This window comes from Lingula anatina, chromosome 6 (assembly GCF_051362555.1).
Source record: "Lingula anatina isolate TDL-2025a chromosome 6, LinAna3.0, whole genome shotgun sequence".
NCBI lineage: Eukaryota > Metazoa > Brachiopoda > Lingulata > Lingulida > Lingulidae > Lingula > Lingula anatina.
The window spans coordinates 20152248-20174236 of record NC_141772.1 but is presented as its reverse complement, the minus strand read 5'-3'; the positions used below and the strand labels follow the sequence as shown (position 1 = coordinate 20174236).

Here is a 21989-nt window from a genome sequence, read left to right as displayed (position 1 = left end):
CCATATTGATGGCTTAAATTCCCTGATAATTGACAGCCAGCTACAGGTGTGCACATTGTATACAATGAACCATCTGCATTCTACATCTTAATTCACACCATTCATTTTCTGTCTTTCTGCCAAGTGACGAGATCTCGATACAGCTTGCAGGTGCATCAACTATGTAAACACAATCCAAACCCCATTGCTATAAGAGTAAAACACTATAGAATGGATTAAAAGACCCATAGGTTACGTGGGAATTGGTGGTGGCTGGGGTTTCCATCATGTATAAATTAATTTCACCTACCATTTTCTTAGCTGATGATTGAATAGTTCATCAAATATAAAGATTATATCATTGCTTCATTAACAGAGGCTCAAGTGAATATTCTTATATAGAATATATATGTATATTTGAAAACTAGTGTCCTATAATCTTCAGTTGCCATGGCTACTGCCATTGGTATTGACGTCAAAAGGTTTCACCTGAGGCACCAAAGGTTAATCAGTACGAAGAGAAGTCAAGAACGTAGCAGTGTAAGAGGAATCGAATGTAACACGTGTCAGAACATGCAAATACCTCCTCGCCATTTCGACAAGAAAAAGGAAAAAGTATAAAGAGAAACATCTTCCGGAAATAACTCAAGTCACGGCAGCTATACATGTACATGTAGACCAAGGAGGCCATGAACAAGGCCGGTAGCGTGTCTTCTGATTACCCAGGGAAAGTCAGACCCCGTACCCTTCATACCACCATCGGGATTGCACCGAGTGGCGTGGACCTTCCGGGCAGCATAGGGTACAACTACAGCAAAGACAACCCTCGCTTTGTCATCCCATTTCTGCCCTATAAGGCCGCCGTCTGCTGCTGTGTCTTCAACTTTGTGCTTCCAGGTTCAGGTAAGATGCTGAAGATATGAAGCTCTTAGGTATAAGTTATGCTACAATAGTTATGATTGGGTACTCTCTGGTTCATGGGATTATGGTCATGGTATGATGGGTCGTCATGGTACGATGGATCGTCATGTTACGGCAAGATGTATGTGATTGCATAGGCGTGGAGTGGCTCGATGTGGATTTTTTTAACGAGAGAGCAATGTTCTTTTTATTTCACATGGCAGATGCGTAAATGAATAGAAAGAACGTGTCAAAACGAAAAGATACCAATAACATGTATTTTTATTGAGAGAGCAATGTCAGTACAGTTAAGTTGAGGTTTTTATATCAATGCGTAGTACAGCTTCATTAAAGCACGCTGATAGAATTGAAAGCTGGACGGAGTGATATTATTTCATATGACAAGTGTGAGCTCATTATACAGTCAGAATATACTGTGCAGGCGATTCGTTTAATGGGTTGATGTTTTCTCATTGTTGATCATTACCACCCTACCCAAAAAAGATTTTGAAGAAATACTTTTTTTTTCTGATTTGTATAGTGTAAACATTTCACGATCGATTGAGTACACAGGAAGCCCCTCAATTCCTTTTCAGTCGGTAAAATATAGACCCGGACCATATATAGTATAATTAGTACCAACGGTGATTCAAATAACCTACTTTCCTATACTGCAGTATTTATCACAGGAAAAGGCCCTGATTAACAAGTAGACGCGAACTACTCATAACACGTTGCAAAGAGAACCATAAGTAGAATGTGACAGAAAATACTATATATAGCCTGATTCCGGTCCATTATCACTACCCGTTTTTAATTAGATCCAATTATTGTCGCTTACGCCAAGAGAAAATTATAAATTAAAGTATTCTGCCCATAACCTGATGTCAATATTGCCCTATGGTGCCTTTGCATTTGTTTATGGGTACAGAGTAAAGAAAACTCCCCGTTACCGTCACGTGCTATAGATAAACTCACTATTATTTTGGGTATACTTTTTAGGGTATAGGCATTGGGTCGCAGAAGGCATTGTAAAATGCACAAGCAACTAAATAAATACATGCGTTAACAGTTAGGCGAACAGACAGACAAGTACATACGTACAGCTATGAGATATTTTTCCTGTTAAATCGTTTTTGACAATTAATTTGAAGCACTGATAATCAAAGAATAGATATGTAAAACAAGGTTAGCGGTCGGTTTCAGAGCATAGGCCGGAATTTACTCCAAACTTTTAGACCCGAAATCTACAGCATTGGTCTAACACATTAGCCACTGTCTCTCCTTCTATGAATTAAAGTAATCGCAAAGTTGATTTAATGGGACGGCACCCGTTTTCTCTCGTTTCAAAGCGGACATAGATTATGACCTCAAATTAAGGCAGGTTTTCGGGCTATACCGATAGCTCTTTTATAAGACATGAATTGAGCAGAAGACATGAATGCATTTAATCATAACCTTTGCTGACTTATTTATCCACACAGGGACCATAATTGCTGCTTTTGCTGCCATCTGCTGTGATCGAAAAGAGACCGTAAAGAGCAAGCTCCAGAATTTCTGCAACTTGTGTACTGTAGGCCTCCTGCAGCTCACTTTTGCATTGTGCTTTTGCATTGGTTGGTTTTGGAGTTGTCTTTGGGGCGTGGCTTACATTGCAGCCGCCGGTAGGTGTCGCGAGTGTTTTTATACTGATACCCGTAATGCTTGCAAAACAAAAAGCGTTAGTTCTTTTAAAATCAAAATTAATTAATTAACGAAAATTTTAAAGTCGAAAACGAGTTTGTGGATCTTAACGTCTTTGAAATATATGATATACATGCTTTTGGAAAAGATACACCACAAAAGCAAAATTATGATTATTTTCAGATCACGAGATCAACCGACTGAGACGTTTGGAGGGAGCGTCTCATACTGAACATTTCCAAAGTCCATTTGCCATATCAAGTGCTATTGAATGGCCTAAGCGACCTTTACAGAAGTCACGGACCGTGTCCGATTTCAACATTCAAGGCAAAGTTACCTTTAAGTTGAAGGACATATCAGAGCTTTTTGAACGTGTCTCAGCTTCAGAAACACCTAGAAGCAAAAGTAATGATTTCAATTTAACAGTCACATCATTGCCCGATTCTTTACACACGAAGGCAAAATTGGATAGCGTTAAAAAAGACCTGTCCTCATCGGTATTGACGCCTGCCAAAGAAAGATCACGTGTGAACAGCCAAAGACCTTTAGGCCCACGTCTGGCCTTTTCGCGCATGCGCAAGACCGGCATTAGCCCCGATTATCTACCGAGGTGGTCCAATGGACCCAGCCTTGACGATTATCTGGAGGCAGGACCCTCAAATCCTCGTGTCTCTGGGAAAACTCCAATACACCAGCTACCACGATGTCTATCTGAAGATAGTAACTCCGAACTGGACTGACCACGCGGCTGAAAATGGACGTTAGTGATTTACCTGTAATGTTACAGCTGTGTGATAAAGTGTGGAATAGACAGTATAACCATTGGTGTATTGATTAAACTCTGAGTCAAAACATGGTAACTCCACTTCCAAATTAATTTTTTACTGAATAAATGAAAGATGTTATATTTGAAGTTTCCATAACTAAACCACAACCCAACGGGATGGCGATAAATCTAATTTTCAAAACCAAACGCTGATTCAACATTCTGTTTAACTGTGCTGATCATGAATGGGTCGCAAATTGCTAATATATTCAAAGTAAATACACGAAGAGAGAGAGAGAGAGAGAGAGAGAGAGAGATGGAGGGAGGGAGGAAGGAAGGGTGAGAGCATGGTGGTAGCTTCTCTTGTTGGGGTTAGGACATGCATGGGGTCACTGAAAATTGGGTTTAGGAGCAGTAAAAGTACATTAGCATATGCAGGACGAGCCGTATATTTTTTAAAACTAAACACTACATACAGGTTAGGCTAAGAAACACCTAATTTTTTTAGAAAGATTTGTATTGAGGGAATTAAATACTAAAGTTATAATATTTGAATCTGTATTTTTATACTGAGTATACATGTATTAGACAAAATAAGACGAAGTAGTATCAAATAAAGTTTTATTGAATTACAACTTATAAAACGAATATACAATATAAAACGAATAATAAATTGCTTGGAGTCAGCAATTCTGGGTTTCAACATTCTTCTTCTAACAAAAACTCAGCATTCTTACGATACATCAGTTCTTTCAAAACATTCAGCTGTTAAATAACGTTAACGTTGATCTTTAAGCCTCTTTTCAAGGCGATTCCTTCAAGTTTATTTTCCTTCTTTTTGGCAAAAAGGACAGTTTTGGGAAAAAGACAACAAGAACAACAACAATATGAACAACAACGGCAGCAAAAACTAAGTTAAAAAGGTAACATTTAATAACACCAAAAACCACTTAACAACAAACTTTTTTTAAATACACGCGCGGCTAAAGAACATGGCATTAGCCTTGTTGCCAAACAAATTTTGAGTAAGTAACACAGAGTGAGAGCAATATTTAGCTTTTCGGCCTTCATGAAATTCCACCAAATTCTTTTATCCCTAACTTATTATCTTTATAGTGTTGGCCGAGTCATATATTTCAGTACTCTTGGCAATTAATTATAATTAATAATTAATTAATTGAGATTTACATTTTTATTTTATGGCCAAATACTTTCAATGAACTTTCAATTCCCATTACGGTTTGGCATTAATTAAAAGCGGACTTACCCGGCCAAATATCGGTCAACCAAAATATGGTGATTGTCAAGTTACTTCACTTATGCGCTCATATACAGCGCGATATGAAGGGGATATTTAAAAATTTGGGGTTACAGAGAAATCATAAAGTGAGTGCACGTCGCACACGAGGTCTATGTACAATATTGAACTGAGGGAAAATTCCTTAAATGAACTCTACACTTAGTTTTTGTCTTCAAACGTTATAACTTTTAGAAGAAAAATAAAGTCTGCTTTGGCCCAAGATAAATCTGTAGCATAACGATGAAATTGTGCGCCTGGTTTATAACAAGTGCTAAGTGTTCAGAACTATGGTAACTCTTCTCTCGCGGACTATAACGGATTTACCTTACCCCATGCCACGGTTATTTTTAAAACCATTTATTTCATCTGAAAATATTTTACTGAACAAACTGCTTTTTTTTTTCTTTTCTTAAACACAAAGCACATATTTTTCGTCTGGTAGGCCATATACGTATTTCAGCATGACAATTTTATATACATGTAGTCTTGACTGGTTCGTGACCTGCATAATGTCTTTTCGGTCCAGGCTTTTAGCTACCAGTCCAGTTTCATATCCGCCTTGCTCCAAACATATTTCCCACCCCTCTTGTAGAACATTTTCTCATCAAATCCACTCTTGGCCAGCGCACTGTCCACCCCCACGTCCAGCAGGGAGCGAGATGGCGTCTTCCCGCCTCCACGGCAGTCCAGGAAGCGCATCTACAACACAGAGAGACGACAAATTGAATATTACATGGATGTTATGAGTACACAACTAGTCCACGAGATCTCTGTGTATTGTGACGTATAGTCTACACTATTAAAGGTCTGATGAGAAAGGACATTAATTTCATTCAAAGTTCTCGCTTACAGTAGAAAATACCGCCCAGAATTAGGCAGAGGCATATCTGTGAATGTCTAGTGAAAATACTGTATGTGTCATTAATTGGTAGAGGGTGTGAGATATACATTAGTAAAAGCACGAAAAAGCTGGTAAAGGGTATGTGATAAATATAACTGCAAGTACTATACTAGTGGATATTTCATGCATCCGCTGACGAGGGGTCTTTTCAATCTTCTCTAGCTGTTACAAAATTTGGGGAGCGACCTTTTCTGAGACTCTGGGATATTTTAGCCAGAAGTGTCCGGTGGAGAGTGGTGTATGTGGCTTATACTATGAAGGACAGCGAGAGCAAGTGAAACTTGCTTCAACCGGTATGCGAGAGGGCAAGATATACCACGTCTTTGTTCTCGTCTACCATAGTGGTACATGTATATTACCATGGAAATGCGAGTGAAATCTGGATGACATATGTACCATTAAAAAAAAAAGAAAGAAAATTACCAGATACTAAGTTTTAAACTAGTTGCTTTATAATTATAGGATTAGTTTGACAAAAATGGGTCTAATTTGGTAAAAGAAGCATGATCATCCATATTTATATTGACGCTGTAGTTTATAGATATGTCTCTCTTTATAACAGTTGCGCAATAGTCACCCATAAATGGTGACTTGACTTCAAAAGCACATTTAAAGAAGACAAATTACGTCATGCAAAATTACATTCATTTTAATGAATTAATGTTTCTCTTCTTTACATATTGTTACTGATTCCTTCTTTCACACTTTCCATACTTACGTATTCGTCCAGGATTAGGTATGAATTTTGCATCTGAAAAAATGAAATTAATTTGATTTTTTAAATATGTTAAAGACACCACTGTTAAAGACACCACTTTTTTAAGGATGGCTTTTAACCTTTAACCCCCCTAAAGTAAAATTACGGATGGTATAAGACATGAAAAATATTGTAACCTATATACGCTATCAGACTTTACAGCTACATACAGAAAATTTCAGCAATGCATATATTTAAATTTTATTAATTTAAGACACAGTTGTGCATCAAATACCTATATGTTTAATAATCTTCCTAATCAAATGCAAACTATTGCTGTATCGAAATTTGTTTACAGTTCAGTATATTCTATGTCATTAACGCATTTTTGTAATATACAGTTATTTGGATAAGACCCACCCGGCTGTCGTTAGAAAATATCATGTGATGCATAAAAAAAATTCGTACGCATATTGCACATTAGAATCCACAATAAATCCACAAATTGCAATAGTCGCGCGTCAGTTCCGATCAAACTATCCAAATGTTTAAACAAAGCTGTCCACATCGAAAAATGAAATTAGGGACTCAACAAGACTTAGCATTTATCATTAACTTAATTAACTAAATTTCTATTAACGCGTAGTACGGCGTTAAATTAAATCATGTCATTTTACCGTTTTGTTGGACTCTGGAACCAAACAGGCGACCTCCTTGTGCCTTGTTAAAAAATCCTCAAATTCTTGGTCGGTTACAAGAAAACCTTCCGCGTTCCTCAATGCGTCAGGGCCTGCATTTTCACCCTCCATCAGAAGACACTGGAAAATCTGGGGTTTTATGAAAAAGAAAAATAAACTTAATGAAAACGAAACATTTCATGTCAAAGATATAAATACAGTAAAACGATATTGATCAAAGATATTGATTTCTATTAAATATATACGTTTTTCCTTTCCAACAGAAGAAAGAAAGGCATTGATTTTCTTCATAAATCATTCACATATTACATCGGGGTTGTATCAACTCATGCAAAAATTTTACTCGTTGAAAATATACACGTACTTTTGTTATAAAAATAGAAAAACACTTTTACTCAATGTATAGATGGTTGCGATGAAGAATTTTCATGAATATTAGGTCGGTTCTTATGTTTGTATATATATACGTGTGTATTAGAGCAGATATTGCCGATATAACTGGACAGTGTCCCTCACCTTCCACCTGACAGGCTGAAGTTGCTGAATCTGCTCTGTCATGTCTTCGTGCTTGTTGTAAGTATTCACCACAGTGTTGATTTTAAAGGCAACCTGTAATTATGTTGTCTCATTTATGATTAACAAATTCATTAATTAATTGATGTGAGGAAGTACATTTATAAATGCACCTATATCTTTTTTTTTTTTTTTTTTTTTTTTTTTTTTTTTTTTTTTTTTTTTTTTTTTTGTCAAGGGTGTTTCGTCAAATGAATTAATTTCTTTTGCTGCAATTGCATCGTGTCATATACTAGTATGCTCCGGTAATTCATTTATTTATTTATTTTTCCAATATGAATAATGTTTGAAATGTAAGAGCAATATGTATGAATATAGACCCAATACAAGTATTTTTTACCTTATATTGATTACACCAGTCATGCACCTTTAACAGGGATGCCACGTGGTCTTTTTGTCCTTGCTTGCCTACCAATCAGATCATTTGTTTCAAAGTCGAAGCTGTCACATGATATTGCCAAGATATCCAGGTATTCCCCTAAAGTGATCATATGCATAGTAGTTTTATATCCCAAAATTGCAATTCTAATTATTTGATATCACCGTAAAAATATGCACGTAACCTTTCCGTAGGTCTAATATTATGATTCTAAGGCTCTTTCCCAATGAAACTGTCGGTCTACGTAAATCGATCCAACCGCTCGGGGACTCTCGCTGATACAAAGTAATGCAATAAGTTTAACAGATTACCACGCCCCCCCCCCCCTTGTTGCCAACGTACTCGGATTAACCCCAAATTCTTTGTATTCAACTCAGTACGCCAGGAGGAGGTGTGTTAATCACTTCATCTCAGCTGGAGTCTCCGTGCAGTTGGATCGATCTATGAAGATCAACAGTTTCGCTGGGAATGAGTCCTTAATATCAGATTACGAAATCTAAAAGTCAATGGAAGCTCGCTGCACTGCATATAGGAGTGCAGGTTTCATTATAAGTATCATTAGTACTAGCCTACATTTCATAAGAGATTTTTAGGTATAATTGGAGTAATTTGGAAATCGCTGAGACAATCGTACTCACACGAATACAGTTTTGATTCACAATAGAAAACAAACACTCATATATGTAGAACATGTTGAGAATAGTTATTGGTTTGACTTGGGTATTTTAATTTATTTATTTATTTATTTATTTTTTATTTTTATCTTCTTGTAACGTTAGTAAGTGACAGCATGCAGCGAATAAGAGCGGGAAGTGTTTTGTAATGTTACTTTAGTTGATTGACACGACCTTATTGTACTTAAGCGAAGAATGTAATGTAGACGGAGAGAACGATGTAAGAGGTTGAACGTAGAGGAATAAACTGTAGATAACGTAGTTAGAAAGCGATAATAAAGAATATGGGAAAACACGGAAATTGTCTAGTTATTACCTCGCGCCACCAATAAAACATGCAAAGTCAGTAACGTCGTCACATATGGTGGAGGATGCAAAATATAAACATAGATGTTTGACATCATGAGTCTTGTCGGAAAGAGAGAGAACGATCACCGGACGAAAATACGCAGGAGAACACAAAGTATCTAGAAAGGAGATTGGAATTGGACAAACATAAAATTGAAGGTAAGACAATTGCTTTAAACGATTATTTTAGAAAATGCTTTTTGCGATATTTAGATGACTTTATGGTAGCCAGCCACAATTTCAAATATTGCCTTAGTGAGGTAAACATAGTTTTACGAAGGCTGAGTAATGCAAACTTAGCATTATCTGAATAGTTTCATTGCGCGAGAAGAGGTCAGGTATTAAGGGTACATAGTTTCAGTAACTGATATTCGCGTTGACAGTGCCAGAATTCCATGCCCATTTGAATGTAATCGAATTTCTAGAAGTAATGATTTATTGGTCATTGAATTTATCCCCTAACAGATTTCAATTAAGCAGAGTAAAGGTAAACACCTCGCGAATGCAGACGCGATTAGCCGCCGCCATTACCATGAGGGAAACGTTGAAGAATAAAACTTAGAAAAACCTAATAACCCCGCACAGTTTTTTAATGATGCATGTTTGAACAGAATACATATGTTAGATCTAGACACAAGTACTTTATTTTAAATCAAAACAGAGTGGCTACAAATTTAAAGGTCTGAAATGCTTTTAACAGTTAGAGAAAGGTGACAAAAATATGACATTGTCAAAACGTCAAGATTGCGAGGCATTTGTTTTAATGAGGAATTGTTTTAAAAACTCCAACGTAAAGATAAGAACCTTGCCTCAATTATCACACACTTGACATCAGACGAACTTCTACTTAGTTGCAAAGGCGCTTGGCTTCTTGCTGTTAGAGATAGGAAATAACGTGATGGCAGGATATCACCCCACCCAGGAGGTTCTTTGCAACTTGTTATTTCAGACAAGTTAGAGTACAAAGTTTTGTCTAGTTTACACGACGCGGTACTTTTTGGAAAAGGTCATTTACAGATGTCATTATGTTCGTTCTTGTGTTGAATGTTTGACAAGGAAAGTTCCTCCAAAATAACTCCAGGGCTTCATTGCTAACTTTGCCCATAAACAAAGAGAGTAAGAAAAAAAATAGAAAAATGAAGAAAAACGAGAAAATGCGACCGCAGGACAAGCGAATTTGTCCCAGACCACTGATGAATTATTTAAAGTAGAAGCCTTACGAGGTCGCGTCAGATAAAAAGTTGAAGCACAGTATCTTATTTAGTGGAAATGGATTCCCTTTTGGTTAGAATATTAGGGATCCAATTCAAAACTAAATGAGGCGTCATTAAAGGGAATAACATAAGAGTAAAGGAAAAGAAGAAAATATATTAAGTCGTGTGTCAATGAAATAGAACACGCCTGTTTAAAACAGACAGTAAGATGGGAGTAGCAAACGTGACGAAGTTGAATTCTAATTGGATAGAATTAAGAAATTTATAAAGAGACTACCTTAAAGTGATGTCATTAAACTTTTTATGGAAAATATTAAAAGATGCTCTTAAATTTCAATGCCATTGACGTTTGTTTTTAAACCTGTACACTAAGTCTTTTCTAGGACAATACTATTAGGAGTTCAACGGCGATATGGTTGTTCCTCATTTTCCCTCAGATTCCGTAAAAGATTCACGTGAGTAAGTTTGAGTATTGATTAAAGAAATAATTTGACTTGGTTGTAGACTTGTTATAAAACAACAGGTAAAATTTGTTTGGTGAATATATTTTGTATGTCTTATATTTCCCGATACCTGCTAATTTAGATAAATGTAAACATTATCCATCTTTTGATACGTCTTATGTTTATAAAATAAATTCATTTCCGTTTACATTTTATGCATCTATTGACCTTAAGAATTTTACAGGTTGCGGAATGTTTGAAGAGATGCCAACAGCTGAGATATCTCACTTCACTGTTGAAAATTCGTGACAAGACGGAAAACTGCATTTGGAAATATTTTGTTGTTGACTTGAACAAAAATGTTGCACTAATCAATATTGATAAAATAGTTTTTTTTCCAGGTTAGCCAGGCAGCGAATGCATTTTTCGTTTTTCGTCTACCCTTGTAATTTTAATATCCATCATAACGAGTTTTTAATTTTCTTTCACAGGATACGACACTTAAATGGTATTCACCTTAATTTCAGGCAATACTAATTATTATTGCACTTTGTTTCGGTTTAGGGCTCCTGGACTTACAGTCTGCGTAATTTTAGATGATGAATCATAATTCTTTTCATAAGGATACCCTTCTGTTTCGCCCACTACCCCCTTGCAATGTCAAACATCGCCGATAGTGCGCATGCACCTTTGAAGGTGACAAGCAAATATTAAGATTATGATTAATCTACGTTATCGGAAGTGCCTTCAATAAAATTATGTTTTCGGGTTGCGAAGGATAAAATTGGAGAATAGTTTGAACTTTCTCGACGAATTGCCTTAAATAAAAGTCCTAATTACTGGCATTTCGACTATCTTCTTAAAATGATCTTGTCAGTTGATAATGTGGTTATATTGGCAATCAAAAGATCGAGTGGAACAAATGAGTTAATGAGTATAAATGATGCAAGGATAAATGGCCTTATGTGAATATTATTTGATATATTGTGAGGAATAAGATATCAATGTGGTTATGGATATAACTGAATATGTGGAGTTGAGTTATAAAAGTGTGCGCATGACGTCATATAAATACTAAAATCTGGGACGCCAGATAAATATTAGCATCTGGGACGCCAGATTGCGTTATTGTTATTTTTATTATAAGCATAAGTATTATTATTAGACATATTATCATATTTTTAGCATGGTTCCATATATGTTTTATTGTTATCATTATTTTTTGGATGAATCATACTATGGCAAGTTAAAATCTTGCCTGTTAAATGTGAATGTATTCAGGTTTGATGATGATTGTTATAATATACGTAGTTAAGTTTTTCTTGACATGCATTTCTGCTTCATTCGTTTTGGATATATTCGTAAACGCTGGACATGGACATTCGTGGATATACAGGAAACTGTGAACATTTATCTACACGTATGCCAACGTGCGCGAATAAGACGTTTATCCATATACAATGAGTGGCAGATGACAATCGCTATGCACTGTCTAGAAGGACGGATTTGACATTATATGCTAACTGAACTTTCCTGCTAAAATTCGAAATGGAGGATGTAACGGACCATACCAAATGGAACTATTCATTTGTGGGAAATTAACTTTAGATTTTATTGGTTAACTCTGCGTCAAATGTTATTGCATGTGGTTATAAGAAAATGTTAAGTAGTGTGCATTGAATATTAAATACGTGACTTATGAAAAGTATATCTATATGCAGTCTGTCGGTCTTATAATTATTTGTTATTGATATTTAACTATACGATTATTGGTACAGGAACAGTGTACTTAGCTTTTGCAAAGATGAAGACGCGAAACTGATGATATGCATTAAGGATGATTCTTACTTATTTATTTTTCGGTATGTTTTTTGTTCAATCGTGGATTGGGTTTGATATAAAACGATTGTTTCTCTTATAGCCATCAAAAGAGAGCGCTACAGTGTGGACAAATATGAAGATGAACAGGTACTTCATCATGAGCGATGCGCTGGTCGCACCGTTGTGGTGAATGCTGCTCATTAGACAGGGAAGGTACCGCCCGATTGTCTCACTTGTGGCATTCCTACTGAATGACAACCAAGTACAAAGAGAAACCGTATATGAAAATGTGTCAGAGCCATAATAAGAGAGTAACAGATTTAAACATCCGCGCGGAGAAAACAAATAAAAATATCTGTACTCTTGGGCCGCACATTACAACATGTAAATGCACATCCACAAAACATCATATTTTCTAAAAAGTTATCAATCTATCTTCCTGTAAGTTATATTTGGGGTTTCATGTCAACTGCATTTCTATCTTATCGTAGGTTTATAATGCAAAATCTATGTACTTAGTTTTGTTTTGCATAAATTTATGGTAAGAGGAAAATGTAGTGTTTAAGGAAGTTTATTTTAGGGTATATTTAGATTTAAAATATGCCTGGGGACAGGCGTATCGTCCCCGGGAGATAATGTAACGTTAGTAAGTGACAGCAAGCAGCGAATAAGACCGGGGAGTGTTTTGTAGTGTTACTTTAGTTGATTGACACGACCTTATTGTACTTAAGCGAAGAATGTAATGTAGACGGAGAGAACGATGTAAGAGGTTGAACGTAGAGGAATAAACTGTAGAAAACGTAGTTAGAAAGCGATAATAAAGAATATGGGAAAACACGGGAATTGTCTAGTTATTACCTCGCGCCACCAATAAGACATGCAAAGTCAGTAACGTCGTCACATACTCCAAAACCTCTACGTGCCGTAGAATTTAACTGGATCCTAAATTAAAATTTGTGTATGTTGTTTGTACATTTCATAAAAGTTTTTTTTTTCACCTTCAGTGGTCTTAAGTTGTGTGAAGAACATTAAAGTTAATACTGCGTTTATATTGGATTAAAATGAAATTTGTGTCGAAATAATTACTGTATTTTTTATGCATTGGGAAATGACTAAAAATTAAGTTAATCCAAATCATATTATAACAACTTGTCACTCTAAGTATATGTAGGTCATCAAAAGATTATCTAAAAGAGATGTCTAGAACTCTTTTATTATCTAAACTTGTCATACTCGTACATGTAGGTCAACAAAAGATTATCGAAATCCCTCGTATGTCAAATAAATATCATCCTCTGACCTCACAGTAAGGTCAAAGAGCTATGTTGCTGTCCGTGACACATGGAATAGGAATTTTGTGGCTAATTTCAGCTCATTAGCTTTTCTCTCAAATATTTTCTAGAGGATTAGGGATATTGTTTTGAGGTCGTCTCTAAACTCTGGAGTTTAATGTAATTTTAGTGTCATTAAAGGTAGATGTGATATGCATTTTTATGTCGTCAAATGAATTAATTAAGCAGCGATGTTCATTTAAGGTTGAGGACAGGAGGTGACAGCAACATGGCTATCTTCTTTAATAACTAAAACATACCATGTTACATATCAATGAAAAGGTTATTTCAACAGTTAATTGATTTCAAAACATGTTTTATTGCGCAACGCAAGAGAGAGACAGAGAGAGAGAGAGAGAGAGAGAGAGAGACTCACCATAATCTTCGAACCATTTTTCCTTCACCAGGCTCCCATTGCTGACAATACTAACGCTGGGCAAGCCGAGATCTTGCTTACAATAACGAGTCAGTTCCCCAACATAGCGCCCGCCTTTCTCTAGAAATGGCTCACCGCCAGAGAAATTAATTTTTTCCATCCCTAAAGAAAACAAAGAAGTAATGATTTATTAAAATTTTTGTCTTAACCAGAAAATGCATAGAATACTGGGTCAGTTGGGTCAATGAAGTTATTGAATTTCTTCTTTTACCCTCTGATTACAGAGGCCCACTGAAACACTGTACAAAATCACATTTTTGTAATAGACCCTGTGATCAGAGAGTATATGCTTCTCCCTTAAGTGAAATCCATTATATTAAAGAACAGTTAGTTCGTCCGGACATGTGCTTTCAAGTGCCTTCCCTGACATATACATTCTTGCATGGGTGGTCAGCACAATGTCATGCCTTGGTTAAAATACTTCTTATCAAAATAACACGATCCAAGACCGGGCCCATAGGGACGTGTGATTTGACAGCGCCCCTAGTTAGAAGCTTTGAAGCTTTGAACAGAAGAACAGAAGGTCCAAGGATCACCTGATCCACGGATCAAATATGGCAGACCCTACATGAAAGAAAAGCCGTCTAATCCGCCGGTGGTCTCCCCGCCTCCACACGCGCCATTAGACGGATTTTAATTTAAAAATCACGGCTCCCAGGTTTAATTGCCAGACCGCGTGTGGAGGCGGGGAGACCACTAGCGGATTAGTCAGGTCTTCTTTCATGTAGGGTCCGCCATATTTGATATGTGGAGAATGGCCTTTTTAAGTGGGACACTTATATATATATATATATATATATATATATATATAACAAGCGTGAATGGGGTTATTGCATGTCTTTTATTTATTTTAATTGTATATATATATATATATATATATATATATATATATATATATATATATATGATAAATTGTAATTTCCCGACTGTCTTTATTTCACGACAAGTAACCTTCATCAGCTGCAGAATCCTGGTCATAGGTGGATGGGAGAGGGGGTGGTCAGTTCAGTGCTGTGTTCAACGCAATGGTTTTCAAAGATTCAGGTGTTGGGTTCTCTCATCTAAGGTTCCTCGCCTTGTGAGAGTGCGTCTGCTTGTGCAGAGTGCAAATGCACTTATGTACAAGGGTGTCTCGCCCTAACAAAGGAGCCTTGCCTTTGTATGTGTGTATCTGCTTGGCATATCACAATGAAAAATTTTCAAAAGTGTCGTCCTCGTGACGATTTCAGTAGTTTCACAAAAGTATCTCGCTTTTGTGGTTGGAGTATAGAAAAGATACATTCCACTATAATACCAGTGCTCTGTTTGCAATTGGGCCAAACAAAATAAATAGTTCAACAAGGTATATTGCTTTACCATACATGTTTACATACGCGTAGATTTAAGTACTCTTCAATATTGCCGTCAGGACGGAATTTCAATACAAACCACACACTTGTCAGCGACAGATACACGGATGCACATTCGACCTCGCATTTTGCACAGATTTGCAGTTAAACCACCGCAACCTCCTAATGTGCCCTACTCTAATAACCTGTTTCATTTCTCTTGTTTGTAAATTGTTGATAGTCATTATTTTAGTGAGATATATCAACCCGAAGGGTTTTGTAAAATCTGTCACAACAGCAAGTGTATAAAAACTAGACGCATGTATCATCCACATATACGTGTAACACCCCATTTCCATAGATTTTTAGATCGATCTATCCCTGTGGGGAGTCTCACTAGATTACTGTCAGCTTGGCCGGCTTAAGCGTCTGTCCCGCCTACTAAACGCTGTTAGGGGGTAATTAACTATGGTGTCCGCTCGGCTGACTGCAATTTAGCGTGAACCCCCAGGGAGTTAGGTCGATCTATAACTTAATCTTTAGATCGATCTAAATCTCTGGGAAAGCACCCTAAGACTACATGTAATTCAAACTGCAATGTATATAATTATATACAATATATATATAACTTATATATAAACTTCTTGGTATTTATCATTTAAATTAATAAAAAAGACACCTGTACTTTTTCTTCCATGCATGAAGGTAAATCAAGGCCTTAAAGGGATAATAACTCTTCGTATGAGATCTATATTTCACAATAAAAACCTTGTGAATAACTCATAGAAATATAATATATTCTGTTTTACCACAAAAACAGCAGTTATAGCTTGTATTTTGATATCTGAACTTGTCTTTAGACCACGTGACCTCCATTGATGTCTATACTCTGTTAAAATCTCTTAAGAGATTTTAACAAAAAACCAAACTTTTTAGAAAAAAACCAGGGACTAACTTTGAATGTAAAAATGGATTCATTAACCATTGGTAAGTATGGGAAAATTGTTGTTTACTCCAGGAAAATTCATTTTTTGGCCGAAACGAAGAGTTATTATTGCTTTAATTAATTTGCAAATACTGTGCAAGGACCAGTAAAGATTTTAAGTATCAAAATATACATTTATCATGTGACATACCTGACGATAAAATCCAGTCGCCATATATGGTACGTTGCAAATCGCTATGAATGGGCTGGGAAGTTGGGTCGAGTGAGTGAAGACCCACGTTAACCCCTTACAGTTAATGGGGTCTATGGTCGAGTGTTAGGCCTACATACGTAGCCCCTCCCAGGGCCACAGATTGGTTTTTCAATAGATATTCACAGCCACATCTCTGGTTAAATTAACGGTTATTTTCCGTACTCAGAGAAAATGTCCATATAATAAAAACTGCGGCCCTGGTAGAGTGTACCTCATACACATGAGTATCCTTCTTTGACCCGGCCACATGTGGTCAACTGTCCCTGTCACGACACATACAGTATGGGTGCTGGGGGCCCCGCAACTGCCGAAATTTTCATAAACCTAGGCTGTTCTTTTAAGATATGGCTTAGTTTGAATACTATTTCCTGGCTAACCTGGTGCTCAGACATGTCGAACTCCTTCTTAACAAAATATTTTTAAAGACAATTACAGGGGGCGCGTGCCTCTATGATTTGAGTCCAATACCCTGTATTGTATAAGTGAATGCGTGCGTATTTGTAGAGCAATATCGTAGAAGAAAAATTTGAATATTGTGCAGTATACCGAGTTACACCAGATTTGAGGTGTATTGTAGAAACGACTCAACTTTGCGATTACTAATATCCCCGATCTTCCGGAGTGACAGTGACACACATTTAAGCCATGCAAGCTGTCAAAGATCTGTCGTGCATGTAGTGTGCTAACGCGTTTTCGCACGTGTGTGCAAGCCGTGCGATAATAAATGCAATATCATAATGATCACATTTAACTAATTTTGTTATCTTATAATCTTTAATTTGAGAAGCCCATCGATAGGAGTCGATGGATTTGCCCCTATGAGTTGCGAGATAAAAAAAAAGAAAAATTGAAATGACAACATTTTTATCACGTACCTGCATCCTTCAAAAGTTTTAGACCCCTCTTCGCCTCGTCTATGGGCAAAACGAAGGACGTCTTTGCGGTGTGAAAACAAAAGCCACACCTGTAGTTACAGCGCCTCGTGAAGTGGTAATTAACACTGATTGGTTTGGGCAGGGATTCATCCCTGCTCGCCAGCCTCTCTGTCCTCCTCTCGCCTTGCACCACCTCCTGCTGTGGACAGGTTTCGGCTTTTTTCGTGCTTTTGTTGCGCACCCATGAAGCCGCCACGTAAATGATTACCGCCGCAAGCAAAATTTCTAAAACTTGATCTAACATTCTGGATGCTGAATTTCCTATTGAACGAGGATGAGGGTGATATTGCCTCTGCAGCGGTCCGTAAAACTTGTAGGCCTATGTTTTTTTATCAGCGTCTGCAAAATATAGCTTATCACCACTTTTGAACCTTAAAACAAGTTAACGCTGTAAGTTTAAATTTCTGGTCAGTTTGAACGCTACTCCGAACGGTACACAAACATTTAGAACCACTGAATGACAATTCAAAAGTTTGTTTATATATGACGTGCATTAAGATATGCGTCGATGCACTAACTGGAAACTCAGATACATGGAAATTCCAATACGGGTGTGCGTGCTTTCGGTTTCGGAACCGCACGCAAGCCTTACATAACAAATTATGGTACTAACAATTAACAGTAGCCTACTAAGCCCTCTACTACCACTCCTGCTACTACGGTACATATGATAACAATACTGAAAGCTCTCCGAAGTTTGAGAGTAAAACGTCCATTCAGGACAAGTAAATGGAGTCTTATCTCAAAATAACATTGAACTCGTTATCGATTATTGGAATTCTCCAAATATTTTTTTTCACAAGCAAACATTGTGATATTTATATGTGAGTTTACGGTCAATTTTAGCCTGGATAGAAAGTCTGCCCTCCATTTAGTTATTATGATTCGGTTTAGCCTGACCTAAGTGGGTCAAAACTTCGGGCGAAGCTTACCTGTACAAATGAATGGGAAGCGCACTCTCTATCATGTCTCTGTCACGTTACGCCGGGCCAAGGCCTTCATCAGACGGGGCAAATCTTACTAAAAAAAATAAAAGACCGCTAGGTTGGCAAATCTAGCGGTCATTTTTAGGGTACATGTATAGTTATTAACATCTAATGCGGGCACTGAGTCGATCTGATGATGGCCTTAATCAAGGTTGGCCGTAAACTAAAATGTAGGCCTAATAGTAACCTTCATAATATTTTCCTTGTGTGCAAATTAACTATCTCCGGGCTAAAGTATCCCCATGTACACCAAGCTGATCAATATTTTGCTCTTTCATAGATAATTAGCTGGAACGTTTTCTTCCTACTGTTAGTTTGCAGCAAACACGGCCTACCTGACATTTAGGCTACAATTAGGCCCTGGCCGCTATATTACCTAGGGGTCAGTAAAAACTATATATACTCACGTCAGTTTGATGAAGGCCTACGGCCATTTCTTAAAAGCCATGTATTGTAAAAAAAAATAATCAAAATGTACAAATATCCATTCGCAATTTTTTTAACCTCTGATTACTAAATATATTTATGCTAACCCTTGATAATTATCCATCAACGTGATCTATTGATTGTATTCTTCTAGTTGGCCACATACATGTAGGCTATAGGCCTACATTAATTGCTTCAAATTTTCTCCCATGTTATTCACATCACCAAAAGAACAGATTTTATTATTCTTATCATAACCAGTAAGAGTTCCATCAGGCTGTGCATTATTATCTTCACCGACATCCAAAATAAACAAACAACGTTATCGACTTCATGAAACTGAGTTATTATATTGCTTCCATGTAATCGACCTATTCGGCGTAAGCGGTACAGTTCTTGGTAAGGCATGCGCGCGCATAACGAGACAAAAGCGGCGTTAGAATCTCTTTTGGCCAAAGAGAAAGCATTACCTACGGAAACTTACACGTAACTGGAAATGCCATTGTTTGGACTTCTCTAGAATCCAGGGTTGCACTGTGAGTGGCGGTGTTAGTTTATTTGAACAAAGTTATAAAAGTATCTACAGTACGCTTGCCTTAATTCTCACTGTTGTAAGCCTATTGTTTTCCTATTAATTATCATTCAATTTTATTATTGAGCTATTATTATTATTATTATTATTATTATTATTGAAGGTTATTTATTTTGGCTCTTCGATTTGTTCCATTATTATTGTCATTTTGCCAATGCGGCCATTCAAAAATAAAATTAAGCATGCGGACGAAAGTTTAGCATAGTCTTGGATATTTTTTATTTTAAATGCGCGTATTTGTTTTATATAATAGCAAACAACTCGCATGCTCAATACTTCGTACACGGATGCTTCCATGGCTGGGTTAAAGTTACTCGTAAGCCTTTTTGTCACGGCTATCGATAAAAATTGTCAAACAATCGATGAGCCTTTGTAATGATGCTGTGGACTTGTATCTTGCATGAGCCAAGCTAGGCAGATATATTCTTTACTAGTAGCATATACATATGCATACCAACTTTGATTGATGCTTGTTTAAATACTTTTATGAATTGCGAGGAAGTTAATAAGAGGGTCCCAATTGGGGGGGGGGGGGTGATCACAGTTCACGTGCAATAAAATCATCAATTCACGGATCAAATACTTTACGGATACTTTATTCACATCTCCCTGATTATGCAAGTCTTACGACCAGTGAAGACCAGATATGTCCGACAAAAAAGAGCCAGATGTGTCCGACAGGCCAAATATGTTCGACAAAATAGAGCCAGATGGCTCTTTTTTGTCGGACATATCTGGCCTTCTCTGGTCGTAGGACATATCTGGCCTGTCGGACACATCTGGTTCTTTTTTGTCGGACATATCTGGCCTTCTCTATCTGGCTTTCTCTGGTCGTATTTAATATATCTGGCCTTTCGGAAATATCGGGCCGTCACAGGCCCTCTAATAAGTCCAATAAGTGGGTAAAACAATTCCTCAAAATAAATTTATTTTTGCGATGGCATTCAAAATTTTAGTTACATTTGAATAAATGCATTAATAGTGCCCTTGACACCGATAGAAATATTTTTACAAGTATTTTTCTCATAACTATATCTTTATGGCCTACTCATGCATTTTTGTTGATAGGCTGTTATTCCGCCGACCAAAACAAGCTTACATCTCGTACTGTACGAAGTTCTGAAATAGGCCAACAAAAGCCCAAAAATACTGTATGAGCAGTATCTTCATACGTCGATCTTTCGTCTTTATGTTTATATATAAGTGGCATATCTTATATTCACTTCATACAGACAATGACAGCGGTAATAATGGAGAAAATTCTTACCTGCCTATTACTGCTGATGTCCTTATGCTCCAGTGCGCATTAACGTCGATGAGGGGATACTGAGCTAGTCAACGAGATTGACACACAAGCTTTTTTACACTTAACTTTCAAAGAGCACATACTGATGCTAATTGGGTATAAATATGGTTACATTTGGCATATTTTTTTAATCTTCATGGAAGTCAATGTTGAACATCAGATTTCAAAGGGTGTATTTTTCTAAATTTATATAAAATTGAAATAGCATAAGACGTGGATATCTACAGCAGTATTGTTTACAAAATGAATCATATTGCATATTGTATCTTGAATATAGGGGCCTACTTGTATACCCTTGTTTAAAACAATTAACGGCTGTGATATAATCATTTGCTAGAAAAGAAAAAAAAAACAGCCTGAAATTGGAGGCGTACGGAGCAACCTTTTTAGAAGTAGAAGATGCGTTTTATTATATAATTTATTTCATCTGCGTTATATCCCAGTAGAAAGATAGGCAAGGGGCGCCGGAGTGTATTTTACCACTGTGCTGAATTTAGAACCAAGTCATTTTGAACACACGAAAACCGAAAAAAAATTAAGGGAAAAAGAAACGCGTTAGTTATGAAGCGACATCGACAGCAACAACGACGACATCGACAAACAAAGTATATCGGGATATAGCAAATCTTCAGATATAAAGATAATTCATTATACGACTTGCCAGCGAGCTGGTAAAGTTTTCATCTACATCGTCGCTTCTCATCTTTCATATATTGCAATCGCACCTTCAGAAGTGAAGGACACTTGTCGTTTCAAGGTGCCATGTCAGGACACAAGTGTAAAGGCCACTTGACCGGTGAGTGTTTATGTCTGACATGAGCTTAGAAGAAAGACTTAGGTCGCATTCAGAACAGTGGACTAACTAGTCTGAGGGTCAAATATGGCGACCCAATAAAAAGCTTGCCGTCTTATCCGCTAAAAGACACTGAATAGATTCTCCGTGGGGAAGTATTCAAGTGGGTCGGCCATATTTGACCCTCGGACTAGTTAGCACACTGTTCTGAATGTGGCCTTACATTGATGGCCTGCTGAAGACACCAGGTCAGAGCGGAAAGCTCAAATTTTAAGCTGAAG

At 37.0% G+C, this 21989-nt stretch overlaps 2 protein-coding genes across 2 annotated transcripts; one reads left to right on the top strand and one right to left on the bottom strand.

Moving 5' to 3' along the window:
• The first annotated feature begins 16 nt into the window (after positions 1-16).
• On the top strand, positions 17-3467 carry LOC147761326 (uncharacterized). The gene is made up of 3 exons (XM_087015984.1): positions 17-882; positions 2364-2543; positions 2746-3467. The coding sequence occupies exons 1-3, from the start codon at positions 669-671 to the stop codon at positions 3300-3302; spliced, it is 951 nt and encodes a 316-aa protein (XP_086872110.1). The 5' UTR covers positions 17-668; the 3' UTR covers positions 3303-3467.
• Positions 3468-3932: 465 nt separating this feature from the next.
• Positions 3933-18095, bottom strand: LOC106160115 (S-adenosylmethionine-dependent nucleotide dehydratase RSAD2-like). The gene is given in 8 exon segments (XM_013536633.2): positions 3933-5327; positions 6248-6280; positions 6904-7053; positions 7441-7533; positions 7838-7904; positions 7906-7975; positions 14084-14245; positions 17546-18095. Coding segments are annotated over 8 exon segments (1044 nt in total). The 5' UTR covers positions 17850-18095; the 3' UTR covers positions 3933-5162.
• Between the last annotated feature and the right edge of the window lie 3894 nt (positions 18096-21989).